This window comes from Urocitellus parryii, chromosome 1 (assembly GCF_045843805.1).
Source record: "Urocitellus parryii isolate mUroPar1 chromosome 1, mUroPar1.hap1, whole genome shotgun sequence".
Classification (NCBI taxonomy): domain Eukaryota; kingdom Metazoa; phylum Chordata; class Mammalia; order Rodentia; family Sciuridae; genus Urocitellus; species Urocitellus parryii.
The window spans coordinates 256,406,486-256,434,167 of record NC_135531.1 but is presented as its reverse complement, the minus strand read 5'-3'; the positions used below and the strand labels follow the sequence as shown (position 1 = coordinate 256,434,167).

The 27,682-nt window shown below is 38.6% G+C and overlaps 1 protein-coding gene across 1 annotated transcript in view; it reads left to right on the top strand.

Annotated features, from left to right (window-relative positions):
• Positions 1 to 27,682, top strand: part of Plekhm3 (pleckstrin homology domain containing M3) — a 176,677-nt gene that overhangs the window by 71,891 nt on the left and 77,104 nt on the right. Inside the window, exon 5 of the mRNA XM_026394591.2 lies at positions 12,267 to 12,460. Within this exon, the coding sequence (XP_026250376.2) occupies positions 12,267 to 12,460 (194 nt within the window). The remainder of the gene's footprint in view (positions 1 to 12,266; positions 12,461 to 27,682) is intronic.

Here is a 27,682-nt window from a genome sequence, read left to right as displayed (position 1 = left end):
CCTTTGTGGGATTGGCTTACTTTATTTAGCATTATAGTCTACAGTTTCATCCATTTACCAACAAATGCCATAATTTCATTCTTCTTTATAGCTGAGTAATATTCTATTGTGTACATATGCCACATTTTCTTTATCCATTCATCTGTTGAAGGGCAAACTTGGTTGGTTCCATAACTTAGCTATTGTGAATTGAGCTGCTATAAACATTGATGTGGCTAAATCATTGTAGTTTGCTGATTTTAAGTCCTTTGAGTATATGCCAAGGAGTGGAATAACTGGGTCAAATGGAGGTTCCATTCCAAGTTTTCTGAGGAATCTACATACTGCTTTCCAGAGTGGTTGCACCAATTTGCAGTCCCACCAGTAATGTATGAGTGTACCTTTTCCCCACATCCTTGCCAACATTTATTATTACTTGTATTTTTGATAATTTCTCTTCTAGAGTGAGATGGAATCTCAGTGTAGTTTTAACTTACATTTCTCTAATTGCTAGAGATGTTGGACATTTTTTCATGTATTTGTTGATCATTTGTATTCTTCTGTGAAGTGCTGATACGCTACTCTCTCTCTCTCCTTTTCTCCTCCTCCTCCTCCTCCTCCTTCTTCCTTCAGTGCTGGGGATGGAACCTATGGCCTTGCTCATGCTAGACAAGACTCTATCACTGGGCTACCCCTGGTCTTTTTTTTTTTTAATCTTATCTCCAACATCACAAGGTTATGGGATGATAAAATGGGAAAATAATGTATGAGCATGAGCATCTGGTGATCTTTGGAGAAGGCTTATATAACCCAGATGCTTCTCATGGTGGAGTGGCTGTCCTCCTCATATAAAGGTCTGTCTTCAAACACATTCAGCCCCTGGAGCTGGAGCCATGAGAGAAGTTATGAGGTCTTCTAGGTGGTGGCCTACCGAAGGAACACTTTTCAGAGGCGTCCTCAGACCTCGTGTGGACTGTTGCTTATTTGATAAGGGGAGCAAGTGAAGAGCCAAGGAGGCTGCCCAAGAAGTACAGGTAGTAGGTTGTTTAGCTATAAAACTGCAAGTCGACCATGATGGGGAGAAGACTCAAGCCTGGGGGCACTCCAACTCAAAGAGGTAGAGAAAAGAGGAGGACCAGCAAAGAAGGCCAAGAGGCTACGAAGGGTAAGCAATGAGGTAGAAGAAGCCCAGGCTATCTGACAAGCCATGTGAAGAAAGTGTTCCCAGATGAATCGTGACAGATGCTGATAGGTCAAATAAGATGAGCAGTAAGAATTGACCATCAGCTTTAGTAATGTGGAGGTACTTAGTGACTTTAATGAGAGCAGTTGAATGGAGTAGTAAGAGCAGTGGGTTCCACATAGACAAGGAAGGGACAAAAGACAATTCTTTTGAGAAGCTCTGTGCTAAAGGAAAGAAGAGATGGGGAGAAATTCAAAGAGAAGTGAGTCAAGTTAGGTTTGATTGTTTTTGTTTTAGTGGAAAAAAATAATAGCACATTTTCTCTGCTGATTCAGACTATCCAGGAGAGAGGGGAGAATTGCTAGAATGATATGGTTGAGTCAGTGAGGGTAGATTCATTGTAGACAGGAGGGTTTGGCCATCACTTGGAGCATGTAATGATAAAAATGGCAATCTATGCATGTGGGTGAATGGGTAGGTAGATGTGATATTTGGAGCTTATAGAAGCCCTTCTATCTGCACTAGTATTTTCCACCAATTTGTTTTATTTCATCATCAAAAGAAACTAAGGACCCAGATCCAGTTACTCTGAGAATTGCCTTTACCTTCTACTTCATAGGGAAAATTACATGATTGGGTAATAGTTCCATCAATTCACCAAAAAACTTGTCTTCATCTACACACATCCTTTTTGCCCTCCTTCCAACCACAGAGGACCACTCTTAGAGAAGGTCCATTCCTCTGCTTCTGATCATGGCCTTAATTCCTCTCTTCTCCGACACAGTTTTGACCAGTCGAGTTGACCTGTGACCATTTCCTATTCTGCTGGACTTGTCTGGTATATAGTACTTGAGCAGGTGGACCATACTCCCCTGGAATTCTCCCACCTTGCCTTTGATAACACACACTTTGTTCTCTTCCTCCTTTCTAACTTCTTTCTCAGTTACCTCCCTTGGTTCCTTGTTATTGGCATTCCTTGAAACTCATTCTTTGGTTTCCTTTTCTCACTTTATACTCTACTAGATTATCTCCCTCTATTCTTTTTGTTTTGTTTTGTTGTTTTGTTTTTTGGGGGGTACTGGGGATTGAGTTCAGGGGCACTCAACCACTGAGCCACATCCCCAGCCCTATTTTGTATTTTATTTTAGAGACAGGGTCTCAGTGAGTTGCTTAGTGCCTCACTGTTGCTAAGGCAGGCTTTGAACTCAGGATCCTCCAGTCTCAGCCTCTGGGATTCTATTCTGCTTTAACTACTAGGATTCATATGCTGATGATCCTACTTTTAACTCCAATTCTACTTTGCTACTGAAATTGAAGACTGTGGCTTTAATTGCCCAATAGACATCTTAGCCTTAGTTTTCAATCTAGTAGTCTTTGATATATATGAGTTAACTAGCTGTATTGTTCAGCATTGTAGAATTTGGCAGATCCAGCAATCTAATTCCCTACTGGAGTGGTACTCTAAATTTAGAATTCTGTTATTGGTTGGGTGTAGTGATGCATACTGAGTAATCCCAATGACTTGGGAGACTGAGGCAGGAGGATGGCAAGTTCAAGACTAGCCTCAGCAATCTAGTGAAGCTCTAAGTAACTTAGTTAAAAAATAAATAAATAAAAAGGTCTGGTAATATAGCTTAACAGTAAAGTACCCCTGGGTTTAATCCCTGTAACAACAACAACAAAAAAAAAATTCTGTTATGGTCCTGTGTCTTGCCCACAGAACAGTGAACCTTGCATGCAAGACACTTACTTATTTTTATTGTAACTTTGTCATCTGGAGCAAGTAGGTGGAGTCTTTGAAGCCTAAAATGAACATGAAAATTGTGAGCAGCCAATTGACATATAACCTTTTCTATGTCCCTGGGCAGCTCTGTCTCCTGTTCTATCCAGTAGCCAAATTTTCACTGTCCTTAAGATTCCTCATCCCAATCCTTCCTGGCATCTTACCTTGCCTTCTACTGCAAGGAAAAATGGAGGTTATGAGATATTAATGGGAATATCTATGAATCTATCTATATTTGTATTTGTCCTTCCTACTTTCTCTCCTAAGCTGGGAAAAAGAACAGCACTTTCTCCCGTTCAGTGATCATCCTTCCATGTGTGCTCCAGATGTTTTTATCCAGCTAGTGGATCCCTGTTCATTCTTCAGAGTGAGTAAGAGCACATCTTCTGGTGAAATCGCTGTTGCTCCTCATCCCTCCTCATTTGCTGCATCAGTGGCTGTCTCTTCTATGTCACCATCATGTCAAGCATGGGTCTCAAAAATTGTGCTTACTTAGGGGTTTAATAGCAGAGGCTTAGAGTTAAACAGGGATTTGTCCAAAGCATACCTCTGCCTCTTATTAAGTGCTTACTTTTTGGGGAAAAAAATAACTCAAATGGGATTGAGTCTCAGTTTCCTAATTCATAAAATTAGCACAAACTGTCTGGGTTCAAGTCTTGTTTTTATTGCTTATTAGCTATGTGACCTGGACAAGTTATTTGACCTGGACAAGTCTCTCTGTGTTTCAGTTTCCTCATCTGTGAAGGAGGGTAATAATACCTCATAGGGTTACTACTGTTCAGTGGGTTCAAGCATATGCTCTTAGAACAGTGCCTAGCATCACTAGTATATGTCAAAGAAGCATTTGTTCTTCTTGTAATTCATAATTTACTTAAAAGAGTTGTGTGAATCGGGATAATAGAAGGAAGGCACTTATCAAATGACTGTGGTAAGCACTTAATGAATGGAAGCTCTTTTCATTGTCACCACGTCTATTCAACAGCCAGTTGCTTGTCTTTTTTTTCCTCTATAATGAAAGCAAGCTCCTTGGGCATAGGGAGAGTATCTTAGCACAGTTCCTGGCACACAGTAGATAGGCATGGATGTATACTGAGTGAATGGAAGAATGAAGCCTGTCCCCTAACATGTCAAACTCAACATGATCACATTGCTCACCAAATGTCTCCCCAGGTATACATTGCCTGCCTTGGTGTCACCACTGCCAGATCTGGGAGATATTCTGGCCTCCTCCTTCTGCTACACCTGCCCTTCCTAAGCAGCCAGCATCATTAGCTCAGAGCTCAGCATCATTCACAGGAAGGAAGTTAATAGCCTTCTAATGGTGCTTCTGAGCCTCACCTCTTCTGGTCCTAATCTTACCCGGGGTCAGTGCCTTATACTCTCCTAGTCTCAAGTTCTTCACCATTACAGTGGAGATAATAAAAGTCCCTGTTCCATAAGGTTGCTGTTTGTTTAAATAAATGAGTCACAGCACCTAGTACAGTGTCTGGCACATAGTAAGTGCTCATTTGGGACAGTGTTTACCATAATTGCAAGAGAAATACCATTCCCTTAGCTGATGTACAAGATGTTGCTGCACTCCTGTCCCTGCCTGTCTTTCTAGACTTTCATCACCCCCACTTCCATTGGTCTCTTCATTAAGATCACATCCTTCTTTCCTGTTCCTCATCAAGCCAGGCTGTCTCACACCTCTTGGCTTTCTTTTGTCCTCACCCAGCCCAGCAAATCCTAAAAGCCATCTTAAACCTCATTTCCTTTCCTAATTCTTTCCTTCCCTTCACCAGAAAGAACTATCATGCTCTCCTCTGTACCTTATACTTGACACTGAATATAGGCTATAAATATATTGTCCACATGTGTATTAGATAAAAACATAGCGAGAGGGAAAGAAGGCTGGTTAAGTTTGGTTTAGATTAATATGTTCTAGCAGGGCTTTGACAGTATAGAGAGCAAGCATGTGAGGCAGTCCCAGCCCTGTGATCTGCTGAGAGCTTGGGCTGGTAGCACCTGCCAGCAGAATCCACATCAATTAGTGGAGCAAAAGCAGAGAGAGGTGGCACTAGCTGAGAAAATGAAAAAGTCAGAGATGGTTTCCAAAGGCATGACATGGAAGAGCAGATCCAGGTGTGTTTGGAGTGTGCTCTGAAGACCACGGAAACTATCAACATAGAGCTGTCACTGACACTTGTACTCTGTCTATAAAGCAGGCTGTTGTATTGTGGCAGTCATTCAAGTAACTAGATTTGATTTTGAGAGGATAGGTAGCTAATTGAAGATATCTGCTAGGTATACTCACTTCATCCATGCTGCCTGTGATGAAAATCTCCTTCGTCAGACCACTCCTTCCCTCGTTCTCAGTGGACCAGGGAAGATTTTAAAGCAGGAACATAGCTGGCTGATTTTATCTGGATCAGCTCTTACTGGCATGAAATAATTCCATTTACCAGTGTCTGTCTCTTTGCTCAGACACCAGGATTTAACTTAATGCTCCTAATTGTGAGGATCAATTTGGACCTATCAGTCTCTAAAACCAGACATCGTTCTATTGGATCTGCTTGCTTCCTTAATAGCAAGTACGTGACTGGCTTAAACATCCATTTAAAAGAGCAAAAAAAAAAAAAAAAAAAGGCTTTTCAGAACAGAGTAAAATCTGTCATCTTAAGCATTTCCTTGTCTGTCCTCTGGAGTATTAATAATCCTAATTATTTTAAAGCAATATTTCATCTATTTTCTGGTATATATCCTGCATATTGAATCGAGCTTCAAGATTAAGAAGCTGCTAAACCCCACCCTCAAATTCTATGGCCATTTTCTAATGAAATTCTCTTTAAGGGTAACCTGCCTACAGTTTAAAAATATCAGGCATGACAAAGAAGTGGTAGGCAATGTATTTAATTCAGCTCTTCTCAAACCTTTCCCCATAGCTGTGCACTTTCAGAATTGTTTCTATGAGTGTGTATCAGCCCGAATATTCACATTCCACTTAGCTAGGGGTTTTCCGTGTTGCATAAACCATTTCTATCTCTACATCTGAAGAGGCAGTCAAGGCAAGCTCTATGGCCCTTGCAGAGCTGGAGAACAGCTTGATGATGGGAAAAAGCACTTGATCGGAGCCATTTAGAGAGTTTGAGAACAAATTGTAATTAAACTTAAGGTCTTCTGATTCCTCCTCGGTTAGCTGACAGTCCCTATTTTGATAGGAACAAGAAGTGTTGTGGTTGGGATTGATTTTGTTAAGACTCCAGATATGATATTTCATAATGGAGATGGAAATAAATACTGGGAGGAAATGTTATACCAAAGCAAAAGAGGTTATTTTACTGTGGCAAGATTGTGGATAGTTTTTTCTTTCCTGATTCTTATTCTCCAAATTTTCAGTAATGTGATTGTTACATTTTTAATTTTGTAAATTTTAATGATCCCTTATCCATTCTATTTAAGAAAAATATATATTAGAAATAAGCCTTTTTAATGCCTCAGAATTATAATCATAAATACAAGCGATCCTTCTGTCCTGTGATAGAGAACTTCAGAATTTGATGTGGTTTTTCCCTCTAGATCTTGCACTGCTTATACTTACACAACTGTACTCTTATTCTTTATTGTTTGAATATAATATTCTTTCACAAAATTCAAGATTCAGAAAGTAAAAAGAGCATGCATATATAGATAATTTCCCTCCCTCCCACCCATCCACCTTCCTCAAGCAACCAAATTATTCCCTTCCCATTTATCCTTCAGGATATTTTACATACATGTGCCTTTTCATATAAAAATGACAATACTCAATGTAGTATATACTCTGTGCTTGGAGAGCTTTCCAGTTAGATCATAAAACTCTTCCTTGGACCTTTTTTTTTTTCATTTGTTTTAGTTGTAGATGGACACAATACCTTTATTTTATTTTTATGTGGTGCTGAGGATCAAACCCAGTGCCTCTCACACATGCTAGGCAAGTGTTCTACCACTGAGCTACAGCTGCAACCCTTCCTTGGACCTTTTAATGGTCATTTCTTTGGTCTACTGAATCACACACGCACGTCTAACCAATCATTTTTTAATGAAAATTTAAATTTTTTTCAGTCTTTTACTGAGAACAGTAATTCAATGAATAACTTTGTGCATCACTTTGAATATAATTTCTCTGATTCATGAATGAGACTATATGTAGATAATTTCCTTGATATAGAAATGTAGATTTGTGAGTTTGGAGGATTTTGCCAACTTGCCTAGAGTCAGGGTTGTTCAGTTTAGTTTTTACCTTCTGTGTCCTTGCAGGTACCTTTCTTCCTTTAGTACCAGGATGTACTGTCACTTCTGTTGTTGCTTTTCTTCCTGTAGCTGCTCTTTTCCTGTCTTCTTTATTGACTCTAAATATGTTATGAACTTAGAAACAACCAAGTTGTTAGAATTGTATCTAAAAGTAGGAGTGTGTGGTTCAAAGTCATGGCTAGAGGGTTGTAGATTAATCATTTGTTTGTTATCATCCTAAGCAATTCCTGCACCTATGAATCAAACCTTTTATTCCAGAGAAGGAGAAAGACAGTAAACAAGTATACAAATAAGTCACTTTTGCATAAAATAAATGTTATTGAACTTTAGCTTTTACTTTAGAGTTAAAATCCAATGGGAGCCTACATACCAATATACATTGAGGGTCTGTCTCCATTTACAGCCTACTTGCTTTCTCTTTGGCGGGGAGGAAGAACAGAGAAGGGTCAGGGATCACCTCTACTATAAAACCATAAGCTGACAGGTTCTGGGAGAGTAATGAAAAATAAAAAGAACCATGACCGTAAACAAGCTGCACAGCACAGAGCAGGGTGTCCAGAGATCTGAGTTCCAGCTTTAGTTCTGCCACAAAATGACCATAAATAAGTCACTTAAACTCTAGACTCAATTTTCTCTTCTATTAGTTATGGATAATAGATTCATTTGGTATATTTCAAAGTTTTGTACATGTTAATAAATATTATTGAAAAAGAGAGCTCCATGGGAAAGCCATCAGGCCAGCTCTATGAGGCTTGGCAAAAGAGTCCCCCTGCTCCCCAACACAGCACAGTTCATCAAGCTCACAGCTTGGCAAAGAGGATGGAGTAGAGTGAAAGTAAGATACCCGCTCCTCTCATTGGTAATCTGGGCTCAGGCAGGATCTTACCTCCCACTCCCCTACCCCGTTTAAGCCCCACATAGTACTAAAGAGCTGCCCTGTCTGTAGTCAAATAAATCTGGAAGTGGCTAGATTAAGTAGAATTTTTCAGTGTGACATGTTCCCAGGTTTTAATGTGCCAAAAAACTGCACTTTGAATCACCAATAAAAGAAAGTACTGTGTGGCATATTTCTTTTTTGGAATTTAGAACATCTTTTTTTGTGGGACTAGTATTCCTTGGAACGTGAAAAGAAAAATTGAACAAGATTGTCTTTACCTGTCCTTGGTATTCCAAGATTATGTTCTCATCTGGTCCTCACCACTAACACCGCACTATCTCTACACTGTTATCTATGGTTAGCCATTCTCTTGGCTTCATTACATTTTTTTTTTTTTTTTTTTTTTTATCCAGGGCTGTTTTGTGGAGGAACATACCAGCACACCATTTCACAGCCTCTCCTTCAGGATTACTCAAACCTAAACTGAATCTGAGAACTTTGTTTTTAAGTGGTCATTGTCACCAGCATAACAAAACATGGATTTTACTAGAATCTGGAACAACTGCAATTAGTGTTCCAATCAAGTGAGATATGTGCTTTTTTAATAAATATATGTGTAAATAGCAAATTTAGGGTAATTATAATGTGATTGTGCTGCTGTCTTCAACTCCTGTATGTCAGGTGGAGGGGCCTGTTTCCACCCAGATTTTCTCCTTCTTGCCGCTCGAATCATACAGATGCAGGCCTTTGAGTGGGTTCATAAACTGCAGCACAATCACAGTCGTGGCCCTGAGTTCTTATGGCTTGAACCATAAGTTTATGAATACTGCTGTCAGTAGCTGCTGTCAGTAGCTACTTACAAGCTAAAACAGCAATGTGAAGAGATTCATTTATGTGCATAATGTGATTATCACTACTAAATGTTAAATATTATTTGGTAATACTAATAAGCTAAAAGGTTTAAAAAAAATGAACCATTGACCCTGTAAAATGGATTCTGATGTGAATGAAGTGCGATCATAGAAAATAGTGCCAGCTAAAACCATTTATTTTTAAAAATAAAGGACTCATCCATCTGCACCTGATTCATGAGCTGAGTTGTTATTTACACCAGAAGCACCATCAAGCAGTTCATGTTTTTCATAATTCACTTGGCAAGAGTAGGACAGTAGCTCTTAGCTCTTAGTTGGAACATATTTGGTGTTCACATATAACTCAAGTAATATTTATCTTAACAAGAAAAAAACTTTCTCTCATGTAAACTTTATCACCTAAGAATATCATTGGCTTCTTTCCCTAAGTAATTTTTTAAATTTTCTTTTTAAAAATCCTTTTCATTTGTATTTGAGTTTGAGAATGGAATCCTTATGCCAATATGAGGGGTTGTTTAGAACTTAAGAAGTCAGCAGAGATACAGTGCTCTATTTTGCAAAATTAACATTCCATGCCAAATTTTGAGATTTCTAAAAAATATCCTCACTAGTCTTAGGGGTCGAGTCTCCACACGAAGAACATGTGCTCAGCCTTGTTGCCCCAGGTGGCTGCTGTGGTGGATTTGTTCACATGCCCGAGCCATGGCATCAAGGGTGTTCTCCATGTACTCAAGGCTGCCTAATCACTTGTGAAGGCAGTGCCTTTGAGTTTGTGGGACTAGCTCAGCTTTTGTTTTCTGTCATCTCAGTTTATGAATACTGCTGTCAGTAGCTGCTGTCCCATTTGTCTCACTGCTTTTACTGTCTCTGTAAAAGATTTTTTTCTCTCTCTCTCTTTTTGCTCTTGGGCTTAAGTACCACCTGAAGAGAGAAGCCTTTTAAGGCCTGGGAGACTGGCCAGTGCCCTTTGTCCTTCTGTTCACCTACTAAAAGGTAGCATTGTTAACCTAATTCAGCAGGGCCCGGACTCAGTATAAACACTGTTCAGTAGAGCCAGAAAGACTAATTGAATTGTACAATACATCATTTTTTAGCAACAGTTTCAAGTGGTTGTACTTTATTTCCTAGAACACTGTCGGTTTTTTCCTCATTGAAGACATTTAGATACAGCAAATATTTAAACATGATAAATAAAAGATTTGATCCAATTTCATCTTTCCTTACTGAATTGGAAACCACCTGAGGACCAGGTCATGCCTGTTTTAACCTCCAGCAAAGGCCTACCTGCTATGGTGTCTGGCATGTACCTGTGTCTATATGATTTAAAAATAAGAGTGAGGATTATTTCATTCAGTCACCTTGTTATTTCCAATCTGGTTAAATACTCAAAGGTTTTGGCTAATTCCAGGTACCCTTTGTGACCTGGATTTGCAAAGACTATAAACTCCTTTAACTCTGTACCTCTGCAGGATGCCATAGAATCAAACAACAAATAGTTATCTCAAAAATAATTGTTTTAGGAAAAAAGTTATTTTTTAAAATGATGCATGTTTTTGCCTTCCCATAAATAACATAAACTGTGTTATGAATTTAACAATATAAAAATGATAATGTTGAATTTTATATATGTGTACCTAAATGTATGTTTTTAATGAACGCACAATAGCCATATATCTAATGATCACATGTATATATTGAGGGGGTTTATGATTGTGTCTGCCTGTTGTACTCTCTTTGGTCCCACCCTGACCACCAAGTGAATTTCTTTCTATTCATCTTTCTGGATCTAAATCCAATGTCTTCTGTTTTTCCAGGCCACCCTGGCTCCTGGCCCTCTAACCAGGAGATGTAATTTCTTCCTTCTTTAAGCTAGCAAGGGGCCTCATCCATACCTCTGTAGCAGAGGATAGGGTATGTGTAGTTTTTGTTATAAATATTTGTCTTTTATACTAAACAAGGAGCCCCTTGAGGGTGAAAACTGTATCCTATTTATCTTCATTAGTACGCTTCTGGTCTAGAGTGTGAAGCATAGTGAATTTTCAATTTTCTTTTTAACGAGCATAGTTATTTGTTTATCTTAATGCTGAATTCCAGCATTACTCCTAGAGAGGTGATAGAAACTTTTTGGAGAGGTTTTACCTTCCATAAATAGAAAATGAGCCTACTCAGTGTATCACTAGCCAATTTACATCTTAATAATCAGTGAATTGGCATTTAGAGGTTCCAAAAAATTATCCAAATATTATGCATTATTTAAGCTACTTCCTCTGTGTCTCTGGTTAATTGTATTTCCAATGCACTATTTATTTCTACTGTTGACAATGATATTTAAAAATCAATTTTCAAAATCTTATTTACTACCAGAAAAAGTTGGATGGATATGTTGGTCAGAGTCAGCGCAAAGTCAAAGGTGTTCTAGTCAGAACAACTTCTTTCTGGGCATTGAAGTATTGTGTTCAAGCCTGTTTTCTATTCAGTCAAATTATTCTGCATGTAATATTTTTTTTCTTTTTCTTTTTCCTTTGAGAATATCCTTTTATTCCTTTTAATTTTGTAATATGTGTGTGGTTTACTTTTTTTAAAAAAATGTCTACTTATTTAAAGAGTCATGGACTAAAAATACATATATGTAAATTTTTTAAAATCAGTGTTGATTTTAAGAGGATCCTAATTAATTCTTTTTTCCCTTACTTTCCATTTTGAAATAATCACAGATCCATAGGAAATTGCATAACCAGTACAGAGATACTGTGTATCTTTCCCTCAGTTTCCTCCTTTGGTTACATATTAATTAGATAACTACCAAAAGATATAAAAACAAAGTAGGAAATTAACATTAGTATGATGGGTCGCCATAGTTCGGTGTCATTTTATCACGTGTAGGTTCTTTTTTTAAAAAGAGAGAGAGAAAAAAAAATTTTTTTTTGTAGATGGATACAACACAATGCACAATGTCTTTATTTTTTATGTGGTGCTGAGAATCGAACCCAGGTCCCGCCCGAGCTAGGCAAGCATCCTACCACTGAGCCACTGAGCCACAATCCCAGCCCACATGTGTAGATTCTTATAATCACTACTATAATCAAGATACAAATTAATGAACTTTTTCCAAGTTTTACCAGTGGAGTTTCCAGAAGAGAAAAAGGGAAGCCAAAGTTTGTATTTTGTTTAAGTATGGGCTTTTTAAAAGCTGTGTTCAGAAAATAATGTTACTTTGGTATTTAAGCTTTGGTTCCTAGTTTGAGCTGGTGTGGAAAGCTGATGATTGGCCAGAACTGACTGCCCAAGCTTGTTTTGTAGGTGTCTAAGCAGGCCAAAGAATTCCTGGAGTATGTGTATGAAGAGCCCCTGATCGACATCCAGCAGGAGAACCCCATGCTGTATCTCCACGCCGAGCCACTGGCCACGGTGGTGCGCCTGCGGCAGCGGCTGAAATCACTCCGAGCCTATTTGTTCAGCTGCCGGGCAGCGGTGGCGGAGGATCTGCGTCGCAGGTAAGAGTCATAAATGTTTGATGGTCCAGGTTGCCTTACCTCCCTGCCCAGGGAGGATGATTAGAAAGTCTTCAAGGACCTTTCCAACGTGGACCTACTGAAATTCTGTGGGTCTCCCTCTGGGCTGGTCTTTGACTTTCTCTGAGGTCCTCTATTTGTCAGGCAAAATGGAAATCACCTCTCATCATAACTGAAGGCTTTGAATCCATGATCTAGTGCCCAGGACGTTGAAGCCTTCTCTTACCAATATGTTAATTTGAGATAATAATCACAAAAGTGTCTTCACTGGTTCTTTATGTAGTGTTTTTTTCTTTGTTTTTTGATTTTTTGGGGGGAGGGGTTACTTTTCACAATTTCGTTTGCTATTTATCACCAGTAAACAAGCATATTTAAAATATTTAAAAACTGAACATCATTTTCAATGGGAAATAAGTGGGTGGTTGTTCAAAACTTATTTTCCACACAAATATAGCTCCATAACTGATGCAGGCAGGAGAGCTGGAATTAAAGTACACAGGCCCAGGATTCATTTTTTCATCATTCATCTTTTCTGACCAATGGTACAGGCTGCTTTTCCATAACTGAGTTAGCTCACAGTTCATGGCACACACAAGTCCCAACTAGGCTCACATCCTTAAAATAAAATTGAAGTTAAAATGTGCTTGCTCTCATAAAATTCCTCCTTTTACAGTTAGATTTTATGAGCATTTAAATTCTCACCCTCAGTATATACAAACTAGCTTATACTTGAAATAATTGTGATGATGTTCATAAGTCCCTAAAATACGTTTTGATTTTTCAGTTTTAATAGAAATGACCAGCAGCATACATCAGTCACATTCAATGGAAGTAAGCCTACCCACACAAGAACTTTTGGAAAGAATTAAAATGCTAGAGTTTGCAATTTGAGATCTGATTAGATCTAAAGAAGTTGGCATAACTGTAGGCATCTGAAGAAGATATTTCAAAAAGAACTAAATGTAAATAGTGAAGGATACATAATATGTAGACGAACTCTCATAAAATAGTAATGAAAAGGCAGCTGCCATCAAGCAAAATACTTCTCAGTGGTAGTCATTCTTTTACCTAGTTGTTTTTCAGCATGTGCCAAAAAGTGGTTGGGATTTATTCTTAAAACATTTAGGCAAATCTTAATTTTAAAAGATCAGGGCTTTTTCCAAAAGGCAATAGAAGTATATATCTCAAGTTAATTTACCAACTAAAATAGGTACAGGATCTTTAGTGTTCAATGTGTGTTTGTTCTGTTATTTTCTGTAGCTTTTGGCTTTGCTCAAAGCTTTTCTTGTGCCAATATGTTTGTAGGTTATATGAAAATCTACATGTGGGAATCATGTTAGGTACCTTTCTGCTATGTTTTGCTTTGGTTAAAATATGCCAAAGCACAGCACACATTTAGAAATTAAATAGGAGGTCGTCTCCTTTCATGGATGACTAAGAATCCCCACTCTATTCCTGCAGTCTGGTGGTTTACCACCATGTACTGTGCCTTATGGCCAGACCACCAGGAAAGAAATGAAAGTTCTAGAAAGAAGGCAGTCCCAAAGCTGTATGAGTGAAGACAGCAGTCCTTTTTTCCTTTCCCTTCAAGTCCTTTCCTGGACTTGTTCATGACCATTATATGAAGCAATGCCTGGCTCAAGGTATTGAATGGCAAGAGGGAGAGATGCAGTGAAGAAGGAGAGAGGGATGAATATTAAGTGTCACTTTAGACCACTGAGCAATCGCTAATAGTACAATTTGGGGGAAGGAAATATCTTTAGATTCTTTTTCTTACTCCTCTATTTGTCACTTAGCAGAGCATCCAACACATCCAAAACCCTCAAAAATACTTGTTGAGTGATTGAACAAATGAAAGAAAAAAACAGATCAGATCAATAAAAAAAATTAGTTTTGTTTCTGAGATATCTCAAATTTGTATGCTCTCAGGCCTATTGCAGTATCTTTCTCACTAGTCTATCAGTTTTTCTTTCTCCCATCCAGTCTTTGCATTAGATAAATTATTAAAGTACAGGCATGGAATTAAAAATCTGCCCAAATCTAGCCTAATATATTGTTATTTTCTCTCAAATATCCTTCACTTAAAGAAAAATTTAATTATTAGCCATATTGCATTCGGTTGTGGGAATTAAATGGATTTGTACAATTGAAGTGTTTAAAGTAGTTCTTGTACATAGCAAGTACTCAGGAAATATTATTATTGTTATTAATACTGCTTTCTTTCCTTAAACTGTGCTTATATCTGGCTTACAAAAATCTTTAATAAAATAGAATGTTTCAAGAGAAGTGGGATGGAAGGCTAGCTGTGCCCAAGACTGCAGTTTCTGAAGAGTCAGTGCATACTTTAGCCATGTGGTTGTTTCATTAACAGAGTCTCCCTAAGAGAAAACAATGAGATGTTTATTCCTCTAGAAACTTAGAGGAGGCACACTTTAGTTCTTAAATTTTTCATTTTTTTTAGATTCCCACCATTCAGATGCTATTAGAATAATGTTTGGGGTACCATTTCTTTGCAATTGAGGACAGAGAGAAGTATGCTGGTCATCAATAATATTTGTTACAGCCTTTGCAGGGGAGGGATTTGTGGGAGGCTGGTCTTGTCTTATTTCAAATCTTTTTGACTCATGTTGAAATATGACTAGTGGAATAATCTCTAAGAGGTTCTCTGAGGTATCTGTGCTTCCTGCAGCAGCCTCCACTTAATATCAACTCTGCCTTCTTTGTCCATAAAAATAGCTGTAAATTAGAAGAGGTAATATGCTAAATTTCTGTTGCTAGAGGACACCTCATACCTATTTCTTTCACTTATATATGGAATGGAATTTTCAAAAGCAAAATGAGCCAATCATAACCTTTAGAGATGACAGACTTATCCAGTCAATATTTGAGGTTCCCTTTGTTTCACCTGAGGATACAACATCTAAAGTGGGGATGGTTAAAACAATGAGGGGAACCTTGTAGGCATGACTTTTATACCCCTGATAGAGATTGGGAGAGGGAAGAGTTGCTGGGGCACTGGGGGTTAGGAGCAAGGAGGAAGAGAATACAGTTGTTATCTAGTTGTAAAAGGCATTCTCTCCCTGACTGGATTTTACCTCAGTATAAGAGTGGCCATTAATCTCTAGCAAGTAGGCCCAACATGCCGAAGACCTGTCAGCACCATATAAACAACATAAAGCAAACTGTTAATATTGCTGTCGTGAGAAAACCGAAAACAGACTGATTAATCGTATTGGCGTTCAACAGCCAGGGAGCCAACTTTGGTCGTCGCCTTATTAGGGAAGTCACAGTTTGCTTTTAGGCCTTTCATTATTATGACTGTCCGTTTTCATCCTCACTGTTTTTGTTATTGTTGTTAAATGGACGCCTTGTTCTTAAACCCATACCGCAAGTCTTGACTGGCAGGGGTGATTAGTTTTGCAAAAGTCAGTGTCCTCCTTGAAGCCTAAAATGTTTACAGTTTTGACAGTTCACTGTGTCTGACAACTCCCAGATGGCGACCCTGCTGAATTAGTTCAAGGCCTAGTTAACTTCTCATGAGAAGAATTATTTACCATGTCCACACGCGAAGGTGCATGAGGAACTCTGGAAAATTGTGGCTTGCTTGGCAATGTCAGGACACATCCGGAGCAGCAGCCATTAGGAAAGTCTTTAGGAGGGACACTGAGAAAGCTGCAGGGTGCTCAGCTGAGCACAGGAGCAGTAGGATATGTGTAAATCAGAGGTCACAAATAGGCACCTCAGCTGCGTTTTGTTAGGCTTTACAGGAACAGCACCCACCAAGCTTTGAGATGATGAAATAGTTGCCAACATTTAAACAATCAGGAGTTTTTAGGACATACAAAATGAAGCTTTCTGGTTCCTCTTGGGAAATCTGAAGCTCTGATGCCACAGGGCTTCCCTTGTTCTTGTGTAGCAAATACATTGCTGCCCTTTTTTTCTTAAACCCAGTGCACTTGATTCATTTATGGTGGTGCCTGGGCCCATAGGCATTTGAGGTTTTGACCCTGGATACATGTCATTAAATAGTAAGAGTAACAGAGTTTACTGATATTTCAGTTATTAGTTCCGTGGCTCTTATGGGAGGTCCATCTAAAGGGGGGCAAAAGTCTTAGATGTGGTTCTTTCAAAAAACAAACATGAAGAAATTTTTAGGATTCGAAGAAATAACACAAGGTCATCTTTAAATTGCATTAGATATGGGCTGGGATGTCCTAGTGCTTGGTTGGGCTGTTACAACATGCTCCAGAGGCATTTGCATTTGCAGGATAGTGACTTGAGGGACTGGCAGTTGAAGCAACATCCTACAGCAATTCCTTGTCACCACAGAGCTAAAGATTACCAAGTCCAAGTGGGATAGACTGAGAAAAAGAATAAAATGGGGGCTCAAATGGACGTAGTTGGTATTGTAGGCCCTGAAGTTAGACTTGTCCCTTAGCTTAGGGCTCTCTTCTATCTCTTATAACCTTCAGAGCCAGTTGTCTTGCCTATAGATGGCAATAATATTCCACCTCATAGGGAAAGCCTGAGGATTAAGAGAGTTAGTGCCCAGGACAGAGTACATGCTAAGCAAATATTAGCTGCTGTGATTTATATATATATATATATATATATATATATATATATATATATATATACATACATATATTTTAGTTGTTGATGGACCATAATTAATTAATTAATATGTGGTGCTGAGAATCAAACCCAGTGCCTTGGCAAGCTCTCTATCACTGAGCCACAACCCCAGCCCAGCTGCTGTGATTTTTATTATAAACATATCAAAATTCAAAGGAAACAAGAGGTAAGTAAGCAGGTGGGAAGAAGCAAAAAGAAGTGAGTCTAGAAGCATCAAAGAACCTGGAATTCAGGGCTTTGCCATGACTTCCTGTGCAGAGCATGCAGCATTCACAGGAGTCATTAGATGTGGACTCTTTCCAGTGGTGATACAAGAAGGTCCTTCAGAGACTGGGCCCCTCCTTATAGCACATTTAATTAATGGCTTGCTCTCCAGTTTTCTTCACCTACACTACTGCTTTAGAAAAACCACCATCTTCTGCTCATACTGCCATCTAAGCTTATATCTTTGGGCATTCCTTTGCCAAAGCTCTCAGATGTCTCCATTTTCTCTTTGCCCACTCACTTCTCACTAGACCCTTTACAGCCTGATGGTGATTGCACTCTGCTTCCACTGCGGCTTTCTTAGGCTCTCTTTTCCTTGACCTTCTGGCCTCTGTTGGCCACCTTCCTCATAGATCTCTCTTCTTCCTGCCCTTCTTTGTCCTCCAGCCTTTCTGCACCTGCCCCTTCTCTGCGCCCTTACTGCTTTCATGTCTTGCTCCTGCTCCCTACAACTAGGAATGGCCAGTGCCTCAGTGCCTTTCTGCATGCTCCTCCAGCCCCTACATGAGCCAATATGACCACTTCATGAGGGTCAGAAGAAGCTGCACTTCCTCTGGACACTTTGCATTTATCTTTAGGATGAATGTCAGGATCTCTCTATAAATCTACAGTGAAAAGAGGGAGCTCACCACTACCTTGTTATCGCTTGCTGGCTGCCTGATGGACATCTCCACTGAAGTTTCAAAGGGAAGTCATTGTTTTACTCTGAAAAGTATATCTACTGTAGTCAGGTCCATTTCAGTTAAGCATGGCGTCATTCTCTTAGTTTTTCATAGTTTCAACCTTGACATTATCCTAAGCTTTGCTTTATGGTTCCCTAGGAGCTATCTAGTCATGTCTTGTCTTTACTTTTCTTTCCCATTGGCATCCCCTTTGCCCTTATCCTCAGCATCTTACTGCTAAAATTTCCAAACTGGGAATCCTACCCCCCGTGACTCCCCTTTGCAGTCCATCTAATATATACACTATCATCAAGTGGTCTCATTGGACAGTGGGTAGTTGAGCTACCTGCAGAATGTAGGATATCTTATCTGACCTACATTCATAACTTGTTCTCTTACCTGGTCTCCACAAGGATTATAGCCACCTACCCTAGCCAAAGTGACGGACACATTTTTCCTAACATGGCACATGCCTCTCCTCTCTACTTCACTAGGCCACTCTTACTTTAGGCCAGCTCCAGTGTTGCCTCTTTCCACCTGATCTCAGAAGCTAATACCTTCTCTGATCTCTTCCAGTGACGATCCTCTGAACCATTCATTTGATGCCTAAGTGCCTGAGTAACTTGTGTATATATTCTTTCTTGTTGACTGGACTGGATGGCTCTTAAAGACTAAGATTGTCCTGTTCTTCCTTATAGCCTAAAAATAGAAGACTCTACATGCTAGCTGTGCAATAAAGGCTTATTAATAATCATATCATCTCATGTTTGTAAAATTGCTTACTATATGTAAGATAATTGTGATTTTTATCAATTAAAAGGGATTTTCCCAGATTTTTTTTTTTTTTTTTTGGTGTGTGTGTGTAGGGAGAGGGAGTATTGTTTGTTTTGGTAGTAGGGATTGAAACCAGGGCCACTTTGCCTCTGAGCTACATTCCCATCCCTTTTTGATTTTTTTTTTTTTAATTTTGAGACAAGGTCTCACTAAGTTGCTTAGGGCCTTGCAAAATAGCTGAGGCTAGCCTTGAACTTGCAATCCTCCTGCCTCAGCCTCCCAAGTTACTGGGATTACATGTGCCACTGTGCCCAGCCTGTTTGTTCTTTATAGCAGCCCATTTAGGTAGATAGGACAGAGAGTATTTAGAAAGAAAAGAAAGAACCATGACTCTGAAATGCTGTGTGACTTTCCCAACGTGATAACATTGGTGAGCAGCAGAATCCAGCTAGAACCTGTTTTTTTTGCGGCTTAGTTTGCTGTTCCCCCAGTGAATTTGCTACTGGTGACAGGATGTCCAAAGGTCTCCACATTCTTAAGAGAACCACTTTTTATCCTCCTGAAGCCTTGATTGTGGTCATTTAGCAGAGTGTGAAGATGTCAGGAAGGTGGCTGACAGGGAGAGGAAGCTGGGATTGCCAAGGTGCTCCGTGCTCACCGCCAGGCCTGCTCAGCCACAGTGAGTCGGGCACGATAGTGGGCTTAGTGCCAGCTGGTGCGTTTTCTGTAGGTCATGTTTTCCAGGCCTTTTCATTTTCCAGACCTGAAACTTAAAACAAAAAAATCTATAGGGTGGCGGTATATATGTCTATAGTGAAAACAAACAAAAACAAATAGTATCTATTTCTCACCATCATTTTATATATGAAATAAGAAACAAGAAAAAATAAACAAACAGACTAAGAAATCAAACAGCTTTTTAAAAACAAATAGATTGGAAAATAATTTATTTTTTCCCCCTCATTTTCACTTGGACTGCTTGCTAAAAACATTACCCAGACTGACACCAGCTGTTTGGACTAGGTTTTCAGAAACCTTATTTTAAGTCATATTTTTCTCTTCTAAGTACTGAAATAATCCAGTACAGGGAAATTTATGTGATGCTTGAGTACTTCCCATTCCTTATCAACAAAAGTATGATTTGGAGTCTGGGGGTGACTGGTAAATCCAAAGTTTCCATTATGACATAAATTTAAAAATAGTACTCTCCAATCCTAATTGTGGGCAATAGGCACTATGAAGCTTATTTTCCCAGTATCTTAGAGCAGAATTGTGTCAGTTCTTAGGGAATGTTTGGTTCTACATGTTTGTCAAGTTTCATCTTTGGCTTAGATCATTTTGAAGCAACTTAACAGTTTGACTTGGGAATCTCAAGGGAATACTGTTTAGTTAGCTTTTTTGCTTTTGTGATTAAAATATCTTACCAGAACAATTGTAGAGGAAGAATTTTATTTGGGAGCTCATGGTTTTAGAGGTCTCAGTCTGTAGACAGCTGGCTCCATGCCTTGGGGCTCAAGGTGAGGCTGAACATGATGGTGGAAGAGTGTGGAGGAGGGAAGTGGCTCACATGATGATCAGAAAGCAGACACACACACACACACACACACACACACACACACACACACACTCCACTCACCGGATATAAAATATATACCCATAGCCACACCCACCAATGACCACCTTCTCCAGCCATACCTTGCCTGCCTTCAGTTACCATTCAGTTAATCCATCAGGGGATTAATTCACTGATTGGGTTAAAACTCATAACCCAATCATTTCTCCTCTAAGCCTTCTTGCATTGTCTCACATGTTAGCTTTTGGTGGACTCATCACATCCAAACCATAACAAATACTAAAAGTGACTCTTCTACCTCCTAACCCACCTTTTCCTGTCTCACATTTTCTTTCAAACTATGATTATATCCTGCCTGAGTTCCCACCAAATTATTAGTTTTACCAAGCAATGAACAATTTCTATCACAAAGACCACCATTTTTAATTAACTTTATTGTGACGAATGCCAGGGGAAAAAAAGTGTGTGTGTATTGTGTATGTTTGTGTCCTGTCAAATTCTTGTTGCTTCTTCTTTCTTCAAGCAAAGTTTAGCAACTTGCTCAGCTGTTAGACCAGTCCCCATAAAAGTCATTCAGTTTACCAGGACTCTTTTCCTATTCCTTCCCTTTTTACCCCAGAAAGACTATCTTTCTAGTGACTTCACTGGAGGTGAGGCTAGGTCCAAAGGTTAAAATGTTCTTTGGATATGTAATAACATCTCAAACTTAATAGTCCAAAACTGACCTCCTCATAATATCCCCCACCCCCTCCCATTACAAACTGCCCTGCCTCTGCAGCCTTTCCCATCTCACCTAATGGCACTTCCATTGATTTAATTATTCAGGCTAAACACCTTCCTCGCCAGGAACCCTGTGAGTTTTAGATACAAAACCTCCTTACTACTTCCACTTACTACCACTTGGAACTAAGCCACCATCATTTTTTTTCTTGGATTATTGTAGCAACTGGTATCCCTGCCCCACCTCCTCCATCTGTTCTTAAGACTATAGCTAGAGTTCATGTGTAAATTAGATGTTGTCACTTCTGGTCCAAACTCTCTGATAGCTTCACCTCTCACTCCACATAAAAGCCAAGGCCATACAGAGCCTCATTCCCCTCTACTTCTTTGCCTCACCTCCCACAACTTCCCCCTTATTCCTTCTGTCCCAGTCACACCAGCCTTTTTTTGTTGGTCCTGGGCACAACCAAAAAGGCTCCTGCTTGGGTTTCTATACTTATTTTTCTTTCTTCAGAAAACTGCAGAGTTTGCTTCCTTAACTCCTTTAGATCTTTAAGCAACCATCACTTGAAAGAAACATCCTTGTCCATTCTATTTTAAATTGTTCCCTGCACCTGTCTTGTTTCCTTGCTTATCCCCATATAACATAGTATTTCATTTTGCCTGTCTCCCTTTCTTGGCCATCGTGTATAGATGTGGATGCTTTGGTTTGCTCTCCCCACTAGATGTGAGTCACACAGGTCATGGCTCTTTTTCTGTGTTACTCACTGCTGTGTCCCCAGGGCCGAGAGCAGTATCTGACATGGAGTGGGGGCTAATAAATATCTGTCAAATAAAGTGATCAAATAAACGAAATACTGTTATCAAGGTTCTGCCCACACAATTTGGTGAAACTGATTTTTGTTTTCTTATTGCAGAAGATACTGTTCATCATAGAAAATACAAAGAAGATAGCTATCCATTATCCTTTCACTCTGGTACATCTTCCAGACCTTTTTCTCTGCAAATGCTTTCTACCCATTCAAATGGTTTCACACTGTACCTACAATTTTGAAACTAATCATTTTATTTAGTATATTGTGAACATCTTTTTATATCAGTAAATATTTGTCTACAGCATCATGAATCACCAAGTGAAAATGGTGTTTTGATGTGTGAGCATACCTACCTATCACAGATCTTTGGAGTAAATGAAACTTTTTATTCAGCATACTTAACAAAAGATTGCATGAGTGATCTAATAATAAATGAGCTGGCAGAATTTTTTCATGTTAATATCTCTTCCTTTCACTGCTCCCCAAAAGTTAGATACATTAAGTGGAAGAATTATCTGATAGAAAATATTGCATGCTGTTGTGAACCAAATATGCTTAATTTAGTAGACTAATTTATGAAGAACTTGGCAGTAATTTTTTTTATATATATATATTTTTTATTGGTTGTTCAAAACCTTACACGGCTCTTGACATATCATATTTCAGACATTAGTTTCAAGTGAGTTATGAACTCCCATTTTTACCCCAAATACAGATTGCAGAATCACATCAGTTACACATTCACCTTTTTACATAATGCCCTATTAGTAACTGTTGTATTCTGTTACCTTTCCTATCCTCTACTATCCCCCCTCCCCTCCCCTCCCATCTTCTCTCTCTATCCCATCTACTGTAATTCATTTCTCTCCTTGTTTTTTCTTCCAATTCCCCTCACAACCTCTTTTATGTAGTTTTTTTTTAACAATGAGGGTCTCTTTCCATTTCCATGCAATTCCCCTTTTCTCTCTCTTTCCCTCCCATCTCGTGTCTCTGTTTAATATCAGTCTTTTCTTCCTGCTCTTCCTCCCTGCTCTATTCTTAGTTGCTCTCATTATATCAAAGAAGACATTTGGTATTTGTTTTTTAGGGATTGGCTGGCTTCACTAAGCATAATCTGCTCTAGTGCCATCCATTTCCCTGCAAATTCCATGAATTTGTCATTTTTTAGAGCTGCGTAATACTCCATGGTGTATAACTGCCACATTTTTTTAATCCATTCATCCATTGAAGGGCATCTGGGTTGGTTCCACAGTCTAGCTATTGTGAATTGTGCTGCTATGAACATCGATGTGGCAGTATCCCTGTAGTACGCTCTCTTAAGGTCTTCAGGGAATAGACCAAGAAGGGCAATAACTGGGTCAAATGGTGGTTCCATTCCCAGCTTTCCCAGGAATCTCCATACTGCTTTCCAAATTGGCTGAACCAATTTGCAGTCCCACCAGCAATGTACAAGAGTACCCTTTTCCCCACATCCTCTCCAGCACTTGTTATTGTTTGACTTCCTGATGGCTGCCAATCTTACTGGAGTGAGATGGTATCTTAGGGTAGTTTTGATTTGCATTTCTCTGACTGCTAGAGATGGTGAGCATTTTTTCATGTATTTGTTGATTGATTGTATGTCCTCCTCTGAGAAGTGTCTGTTCAGGTCCTTGGCCCATTTGTTGATTGGGGTATTTGTTGTCTTATTGTCTAATTTTTTGAGTTCTTTGTATACTCTGGATATTAAGGCTCTGTCTGAAGTGTGAGGAGTAAAAATTTGTTCCCATGATGTAGGCTCCCGATTTACTTCTCTTATTGTTTCTCTTGCTGTGAAAAAACTTTTTAGTTTAAGTAAGTCCCATTTGTTGATTCTTGCTGTTAACTCTTGTGCTATAGGCGTCCTGTTAAGGAATTTGGAGCCTGATCCCACAATATGTAGATCGTAGCCAACTTTTTCTTCTATCATAAGCAGAGTCTCTGATTTGATATCCAGGTCCTTGATCCATTTTGAGCTCACTTTTGTGCATGGTGAGAGGAGGGGATTCAGTTTCATTTTGTTGCATATGGATTTCCAGTTTTCCCAACACCATTTGTTGAAGATGCTATCCTTCCTCCATTGCATGCTTTTAGCCCCTTTATCAAATATAAGATAGTTGTAACTTTGTGGATTAGGCTCTGTATCCTCTATTCTGTACCATTGGTCCACCCGCCTGGTTTGGTACCAGTACCATGCTGTTTTTGCTACTATTGCTCTGTAGTATAGTTTGAAATCTGGTATTGCTATACCACCTGATTCACACTTCCTGCTCAGAATTGCTTTTGCTATTCTGGGTCTTTTATTTCTCCATATGAATTTCATGATTGCTTTATCTATTTCTACAAGCAATGCCATTGGGATTTTGATTGGCATTGCATTAAACCTATAGAGGACTTTTGGTAATATTGCCATTTTGATGATGTTAGTTCTGCCTATCCATGAACAGGGTATATCTTTCCATCTTCTAAGATCTTCTTCTACTTCTCTTTTTAGGGTTCTGTAGTTTTCATTGTATAAATCTTTCACCTCTTTTGTTAGGTTGATTCCCAAGTATTTTATTTTTTTTGAGGATATTGTGAATGGAGTGTTTTTCCTCACTTCCGTTTCAGAAGTTTTGTCACTGATATACAGAAATGCCTTTGATTTGTGCGTGTTGATTTTATAACCTGCCAATTTGCCAAATTCATTTATTAGTTCTAGTAGTTTTTTTGTAGACCCTTTTGGGTCTTCTATGTATAGAATCATGTCATCTGCAAATAGTGATAATTTAAGTTCATCTTTTCCAATTTTTATGCCTTTAATTTCTTTCGTTTGTCTAATTGCTCTGGCCAGTGTTTCGAGAACTATATTGAATAGAAGTGGTGATAAAGGGCATCCCTGTCTTGTTCCAGATTTTAGAGGGAATGCCTCCAATTTTTCTCCGTTCAGAATGATGTTAGCCTGGGGCTTAGCGTAGATAGCTTTCACAATATCAAGGTAAGTTCCTGTTATCCCTAGTTTTTCTAATGTTTTGAACATAAAGGGATGCTGTACTTTGTCGAATGCTTTTTCTGCGTCTATCGAGATGATCATATGGTTCTTATCTTTAAGTCTATTGATATGGTGAATAACATTTATTGATTTCCGTATATTGAACCATCCCTGCATCCCAGGGATGAATCCTACTTGATCATAGTGCACAATTTTTTTGATGTGTCTTTGTATCCGATTCGCCAGAATTTTATTGAGGATTTTTGCATCTAGGTTCATCAGAGATATTGGTCTGTAGTTTTCTTTCTTTGAAGTGTCTTTGTCTGGTTTCGGAATCAATGTGATGTTGGCCTCATAGAATGAATTTGGAAGTTTTAAGAGGGAAATTCATCGCCTGGAGGTCATTCCTCAAAAAAAGGAAAAACCAACAAATAAATGAGCTCACACTTCATCTCAAAGCCCTAGAAAAGGAAGAGCAAAACAATAGTAAATGCAGCAGAAAGCAAGAAATAATTAAAATCAGAGCGGAAATCAATGAAATTGAAACAAAAGAAACTATTGAAAAAATTAACAAAACTAAAAGTTGGTTCTTTGAAAAAATAAACAAGATTGACAGACCCTTAGCCATGCTAACGAAGAGAAGAAGAGAGAGAACTCAAATTACTAACATAAGGGATGAAAAAGGCAATATCACAACAGACGCCACAGAAATACAGAAGATAATTAGAAATTATTTTGAAAACCTATATTCCAATAAAATAGAAGATAGTGAAGACATCGATAAATTTCTTAAGACATATGACTTGCCCAGACTGAGTCAGGAGGACACACACGATTTGAACAGACCAATATCAATGGATGAAATTGAAGAAGTAATCAAAAGACTACCAACCAAGAAAAGCCCAGGACCGGATGGGTATACAGCGGAGTTTTACAAAACCTTTAAAGAAGAATAAATACCAATACTTTTCAAGTTATTTCAGGAAATAGTAATTTTTTTTTGTACTGACAATTGAACCCAGAGGCATGTTACTACTGAGCTACATCCCAGTCCTTTTTTTTTTTAATATATATATTTTTTAGTTGTAGGTGGGCACAATACCTTTATTTTATTTGTTTTTATTTTTATGTGGTGCCAGGGATTGAACCCAGTGCCTCACGCATGCTAGGCAAGCCCTCTACCACTGAGCCACAACCCTGGCCGCCCAGTCCTTTTTATTTTTTATTTTGAAACAATTTGCCTAGGGACTTGCTAAGTAGCTGAGGCTGCCTTGAATTTGCAATCCTCCTGCCTTGGCCTCCCAAATTGCTGGGATTATAGATATGCACCACCATGCCCAATTTAGGGTGGTAATTCTTAAAACAAAATCTACATAGATTAGACTTTTTATGTATCTGAACCACATATACGGAATATCTTATAACCAAAATCTGAAATCAAAATGTTCAAAGTCAGCTTAATATTGAATTTTAGAAGAAAAACCCATTTTGGCAATCATTTTTTTCTTTTTCTGCTGAATTATTTTCATTAAAGACTAGTGATGATTAACACTTCCAGTGTATGTATAACACCTCTAAGCTCAGAAAATGAATACAACTCTTTATGTTCTCTGGGAGATTTAAGGTTAGCCAGGCTTCTATGACTAGTTTTCAAGTTAGTCAGTTTGAAAAGTCATTAGCTATAGTTGGGGCAGGAGCCTTACCAAATCAACTGCATGAATCTGTCAGGACTCAGAAACTACTAAAATATAGGATGTAATTTTTTATGTTTTCTAAAGTAACTGTTCTTCTCATTCTACTTCAAAAATTTATTTTCTCTGGGATGACCTTTAGCAGCATGGTTTTCAAATCATCTATTTTCCTCATCTCCTGACAGCTCCTCCCCTTCCTTCACTTTCTTCAGAGGTCTTATTTGGCCAGTGTTACACACACATACACACACATACATACATACACATGCAGGGAACTACTGGCTGTTCACAAAAGAGTGCCATTCAGTGCTAAACTGATTAATAAACTCTGAAGAAGGAAATCTGAAGAGATTACATATGTTAATTTTACTAAGCTATATACATATATAGCTTTTTACTGTGAAATTCTTCAAAAAACTTAGGAAGTGGTTTTGTGTTATTCCAAGATTAAAAGAAATACACATAAATTATTTAAACTCATTTTCTGAGACAAGAAAAATCTCATCATAGGAAAAGTATTAGGTTCCTGCTATTGTTAAAAAAATATTTAAGAATTTGAGCTAGGATATATGACAGCTAGGATATAAGTTGTCATTTTTATAATCAGACTCCAGAATTATCATTACCAAAATTACTTCCCAAGTATTTCTACTCTAGGCTTTAGATTATTGCTAAGAAACTTAAGCACAATTTCTGAATAAGCAGGTAAGAGACCCTTATTTCCTATAACTACTGCCAAGATATAATATCTGGTGCAATCTCACCACTTTTCTAACCAATGAGATTAGCAAAATGAGGTATCTAGAGAAATGATTGAAGCTTGTTTCTTCCACGTGAGTTGCTATCGAAATATCTGCCTTTGATTTAAAATTGTTTTCCATTAGCTCAGAGCATGGCTGGACATATGAGTCCTATCCACATCCAGCCCTAATGTAACTATTTCAGGGAGAGTTTGCAGCTCCTATCAAGAACACAAAATTGCATCTCCCTGGGGATGCTCCATAGTGCTTTTTGCTGATTTTGGTGGGGGTATGTGTGCCCTCGAAAGGAGAGAGACTGTGACACTCTCAACTCCATACAAATT